The sequence below is a fragment of the Orycteropus afer genome, unplaced genomic scaffold (genome assembly GCF_000298275.1).
Source record: "Orycteropus afer afer isolate SDZICR_OR568_19922 unplaced genomic scaffold, OryAfe1.0 scaffold00476, whole genome shotgun sequence".
Taxonomy (NCBI): domain Eukaryota; kingdom Metazoa; phylum Chordata; class Mammalia; order Tubulidentata; family Orycteropodidae; genus Orycteropus; species Orycteropus afer.
Genome location: NW_006922063.1, coordinates 400,231 through 406,303, shown reverse-complemented (window position 1 = coordinate 406,303; position 6,073 = coordinate 400,231). Strand labels below are relative to the sequence as shown.

The 6,073-nt window shown below is 46.1% G+C and overlaps 1 protein-coding gene across 1 annotated transcript in view; it reads left to right on the top strand.

Moving 5' to 3' along the window:
* FAM187B (family with sequence similarity 187 member B) overlaps positions 1-889 on the top strand; it is a 26,453-nt gene extending 25,564 nt beyond the window's left edge. Inside the window, exon 3 of the mRNA XM_007954876.1 lies at positions 523-889. Within this exon, the coding sequence (XP_007953067.1) occupies positions 523-889 (367 nt within the window). The remainder of the gene's footprint in view (positions 1-522) is intronic.
* Positions 890-6,073: the final 5,184 nt, after the last annotated feature.

Here is a 6,073-nt window from a genome sequence, read left to right as displayed (position 1 = left end):
GGGATGCTTATCTGAGAGGGTTCTATTCCAGCACAGACTTAAAGGAGGAGAGGGAGGCATGTGAACAGAGAGAATTCTAGGCCAGAGGAACAGCTAGTGCAAAGGCCCTGAGGCAGGACTGTGCCTGCCACATCTAAGGGGCCAATGTGGCTGGGGAAGAGTGAGGAAGGGGGAGAATGGAAGAGATGTGGTCAGGCAGGTAAAAGTTGTGGGGACGGGGGGCAGGAGAGCACGTTATTAGGGAATGTTCTCATTAATTCCTCTAAATAGTCCTTTGAGAAAGAGACAATCATTATAGCCTCATTTTTTAGATGAGAAAATACAGGCTCCGAGGGCTAGAAGTATTTGCCCAAGTGAGCCAGCCAGGGTGGGGTGGGTCTGTGAGAGCTAACCCCCCTGTCGTTGTTAATGGGAGAGGTGTGCTGTTCCCCGGGGAGGAGGAATACACTGTCTTTACCTCCCTCAGCTGCCAGTCCTCCCCTTTCTATCCAGGCCCTGCAGCTGATCTTGTCCTCTTCGCAGGCCCATCGTCTGGGAAGCCAACAGCACCCCCTTGACCTGGCGTGGCCAGCTCTCTGGCCAGGAGTTTGGCACCATCCTGGAGCCCTCCAGTGGTGGGAGGAGGCTGCAGATCTTCCAGCCGGCCATTTACACGTGCTTTGTGCAGCAGGAGCTCATGGCTCGATTCAACCCCATGTCCAACCTAGAGATGCTGGGCACGCAGAAGAAGGAGGAAGCCGGACAGTGGCAGGGTAAGGTGAACACCTTTCTCAGGCTGCTGAAGCTTATGCTGCTCATGGGCACTGTCCTGGTCCTGGTCGGGGCATTGTTCAAATTCCTCTGTTCTTCCCAGGGCAAAAGATGTGATCAGGTGCTGCTGGTGAAATAAAGTAAGCCCTTAGTACCTGAGAGAACTCGGCTTCCTGTCCTTCATCATCTCATCTATACCTTTTGTAGCACTTGTTCCATACCTGTCCCACACGAGGCTCTGAGATGCTGTGGAACCAAAACAGACCCATGGCAACAGCTAAGGGTGACCGAGCCCTTGCCTATGCCAGGTCCTGCTGTTAGCTCATTGGTAATCCCTATTCCACAGATGAGGGAACTGAAACAAGACTAGTTATTTAGTAATCAGAGGGGTTCCCCAGTTCAGACCTAGATTGCCCTGTGTTCCTCAGTGGGAAGAAGAATGAGATGACACCATTCTTGGGGTGAGCCTCCAGTATGGTAAACCATAACTGCCTTACCCAACCCTGAAGGACAAGGACTGAGATGGTGGGGCCTCCCAGGTCTGCACTGGGTCCACCTTTCCCACCTGCCCCTTGTCTTGCCCTCTTCAAATTGTGCCCAGAGCATCTAGGTCTAACCATATCTCCCCAAATTACAAAGTACTGCAGAGTGGTGGCCCAGAGAAGCCAGGCCACGTGGTCCCTCCACCCTCAGCTGCTGCAATGGCGAGAGCCCCCTCAGGGTCCAAGAAGGAGAGTCAGGCCCCTCCAATAGGACAAGGCGCCAAGCCTGGCCCAGCCAACCCATGGGAACCACCAGGCCGGCTGTTCCCAGAAATTAAACACTCCGTTTAGCCAAGTGAAAGAGTGAGAAATAAAATATTAATGTCTTTTAAAATTCATTGCCCTAATATTCCACAGTGAAACAATGACAGTATAGATCTGAAAGTCTCCCCAGAACAGATTGTTGCCTCCAAAGATAGAGCTCACCTCTCCTACCAGACATTGTGGCCAAAATACTTAAGGCTTCTACCCAGAAACTCAAAGATGTCTACGGAATGAGAGAAAGCTTATTGAAAACTAAAGGGTGTTCATTAGAAAGCAGGGGGAGGTAACCAAAACCAAATTCATTGCCATCGAGTCAGATCTGACTCATAGCAACCCCTCCTTGGGTTTCTGAGATGGTATCACTATGGAAGTAGATTGCCCAGTCTTCCTTGTAAGGAGTGGCAGGTGGGTTTGAACTGCCAGCCTTCTGGTTAGCAGTCATGCCTTAGGCACTATGCTACCAGAGCTCCTAGGGGGAGGTAGTAACAGCAAAAATACTAGCAAACATCTTTGGACACACTGGTGTGTTTAGAATTCAAATCCTTCACAAGCGTTATGTCCTTGAAATTACCCACTGGTCTAGTATTAGTTATTATCACTGTTAACCTTGTTTTGCAGCTGAGAACATCAAGGCCTAGAGGGCTCAAGCAACCTGTCTGAGGTCACACAGTGAGCTTGGGAAGGGGCCAGTAAAGGGAGACCTCTGGATGCCCCCTCTGACCTGCTCCCAGGAACCTCCTGGTTTCTTTTGCCTGTAACAGTAGCTGCTGTGTGTGTGGTAACCAGAAGTGGGATAACCAGAGCCGAGCACAGGTGCAGTACCCAGGCCCATATGAAAAACACTGAAGGCCACTCAATCCTCATAACTACTCCTGCAACTGCCCCAGTGTGCCTGGCAGACCCTCAGATGACCCCCAATAATTTCCCTCCTCCTGGTACCCATGCATTTATGTGATTCTTCCTCTTGAGTGTGGGCAGGGCCTGTGACTTGCTTCTAACGAGTAGAACGGTGTTATATAAGACTCTTTGCAGACTATAGCGAGAGATTTCTTTGCTGGCTTGATGAGGCAACCATGTTGAGGAAGCCCATGTGACAAGGCATAGTGCACAGCATCTGGGAACCATAAGCAGCCTCAAAGGCCTAAGGGTGGCCTTCAGTTGATAGTCAGCAAAGAGCCAGGCCCTCAGTCATCAGCCACAAGGAAACAAATTCTTCTGAGAGCTTGGAAGCAGATTCTTCCCCTGTCAAACCTCCTGATGAAAACATAGCCTGGTCACACCTCACCTGCTGCTTTGTAAAGCCCTGATTGAAGGACCCAGCTAAACCATGTCATGAAATGCTCATGAACCTGTGAGATCATAAATGTTTTAATCCACTGAATTTGTGCTGATGTGTTATGCAGCAATAGACCACTAATGCATCCACCCATGTCCCCCCAGTCTCCTCTGAGGTCCTCCTGCAGCTCCCTCAATCAGGTCAACATTTCCTGTATTTGCCAGTAGCTTCCTAACTCCTGCACCCAACCCCCTTCTTCCTGCCCAGGGACTTTATTTACCTCTGGAGCCTGTTAGGCCACATGTGGGCCAGGCTGAAAGCCAGCTAGGTGAAACCCCAGGACCAAACCTTAACTATGAGGGATGGCAGTTGGAAGACAAACATCAAGTTCTCCACCCTTGGATGATATAATTCGGAGGCACGGTCCTGAGCTCCAGCTGTCTACAGTGGTAACCCACTCATTAATATACCATTTGTCATCTTATCCTCTTCCCCATCTCCTTATCCCTCTTTCCTGCTTCTTGGGATTATATCTTTTTTTAAAAAAAAAAATGTTAATTTGCCATATGTGATAGTTGGAGCTGCGTGTCAACTTGGCTGGACCACAATTCTGTGTGGTTTAAGCTGTTGTGATGTGGTTTTTCCCATGATGGGATCAGATGTCTATGTTTTGAGCAGCCAATCAATTGAAAGGGAGTTTCCCTAGAGGTGTGGCCTGCTTCCAGAATATTTATGGACATCCTGGGAAAAGAGACTCTCTTCTGTGGATTGGGATTCTGTTGTGCTGCCTACAACTGTCTGTGAGCAAACAATCCACCATTTGGCCTAGAAATCTTGGATTCATCATTCTTTGGAGTCAACAGCCGGTGTACTACCTGCCAACCTTGAACTCATCAGTACCTGCAGCTCTGTGAGTTGGGAAAAGCCTCAGCTTGACATTTGATCCAAGAACTTTGGACTTGCCAGCTTCTATAAGTGTGTGAGCCATTTTCCTAAGATAAATTTCTCTTTCTCTCTCTATATAAGCTTTACTGGTTTTGTTTCTCTAGAGAACCCGGTCTAACACACCACAGTATGCAGTGTATTTCCACAGAAATTCTCCACCCCTGCCTCCTTGTTTTTGTGTGTGCGTAGAGTATTTCATTGGCTTAGGACATCATGAGTCGTATTTTGGAAATGCTGATCCACATATGTGAATCGACCTTCCTCACTTTCTTCGTGTCTGCTTACAGTCATATTCCCATTCTACCAGTTTGAGTTGATCTCCTTCCATTTCCCAGCACATGCCTTTGCTCCAGCAAGGCCAGCCTCATTGTCTGTACACATCCTTGCAGAATTCACCTCCAGACCTTTGCTCAAGCTGTTTCTTTTGCTTGGAATATGGCCCTGCCTTTGACTCCATGGCAACTTGTATTGATTTCCCTATATATTCACATTGTACTCATCTTCCCTCCTTCACTCCCTTTCTCTCTCTCTCTATTTTTAAAATTTTTTATTTGTGCAGTGTTTCCTCCCCTCCCTTCCCCTCCCTTCCCCTCCCACTCCTGGTAACCAACAAAGAAAGTTTCCTTCCATATATAAACCTTTCCTTGACTTTTTACAATAATGAAGTAATACAATATTTGGGATTATATCTTTAAATATTTTTTAAGGTTCATATTCCCTTTCCTCTCCAGGGATCTGAAGACACAAACGTTAGACCTTTTGTTGTTTCATGGGTCCTTAAGACTCAAACCATTTTCTTTCCATCTCTTTTCCTCTTTTGTTCAGATTGAATAATTTCTGTCAATCTATGTTCAAATTCATTGTTAATTCTGTCATTTTGCTATTAGGTGTATTCAATGAGTTTTTTTACATGGTTTTTCAGTTCTAAAATGTCCATTGGGTTCTCCTTTATATGTTCAATTTCCATTTCCATACTTTCTAATACTTGCTTTTAGGGGAACGCTAACTGAGTCATAGATTTGCTAACTCAGTGGCCTACAGGGGCCAAGCAGAAAACATATGTAAGGGGCAAGGGCTTGGGGGATCTGTGGGGTTGTGCAGCGTTCTTATGCTTGGGGTTTGGGGAGCAGGGACTGTGGAGATGTGCCATAAAATTCTAGCTGATTTGCCCATTGCAATGCAGGAATGTAGGCCTGGTTCTCCTGAAAGTTTCAAGTGATTCTGGAAACTGAGATGTTTTTGTGAAACTGCCCAATTTATGAATGTTGACACAAAAAAGTTTTCAAACACAATACAAGCCAAATCAAACATGTCTGCTCACTAAATTCAACCCACAAGTTTCAGTTTGTGTGCTCTTACTTCAATCTTTATTAGGGTCACATGTATATTTCCTTTTTCAATTATTCATTCAACCTACAGTGAGATGGAGCAGCGAGGGTCAGCTTCTCTGAAAAGGTGACATTTAGCTGGTCCCCAAAAAGTCAGGTAAGTAGAAATCTAGAGGAAGGGTGTATTAGTTTCCTGTTGCTGCTATAACAAATTACCACAAACTTAATGGCTTAAAACAGAACAAATTTACTCTGTTACAGTTCTAGAGATCAGAATCTGAAATGAGTCTTATTTGGCTGAAATCAAAGTTTTGGCAGGACTGCATTTCTTCTGAATCTCCGGGGGAATACCTACTTTCTTGCCTTTTCCAGTTGCTAGAGGCCACCTGTGAGGAGTCTTGATGGTGCGGTGGTTAAGGACTTGGCTACAAACTGAAAGGTCAGAGATTCAAACCCATTAGCAGCTCCACAGGAGAAAGACATGGCAGTCTGCTTTTGTAAAGATTACAGCCTTGGAAACCCAGTGGGGCAGTTCTACTCCATCCTGTAGGGGTGCTGTGAGTCAGAATCAACATGACAGTAACAAGTTTGGTTTTGGTTTTGGTTTTAGAAGCCACTTGCATTCCTTGATTTATAGCCCCTTTCTGTATCTTCAAAGTAAGCAGTGTAGCATCTTCAAATCTCTTTCGGACTCTCTGGTCTTTGCTTCCATCATTACATCTCCTTCTCTGACTCAGATCCTCCTGCCTCCCACTTATAAGGACTGTTGTGATTCGATTGGGCCCATTCAAATAATGCAGGATAGTTTTTCCATCTCAAGATCCTTAACTTAATCACACTGGCAAAGACTGTTACCATGTAACATATTCACAGATTCTGGGGATTAGGAGTGAACATCATTGGAGGGTTATTATTTCAGTAAGCACTAAGTAGTTTCAAGGAGCTCTGGTGGTGTAGTGCCTAAGGCA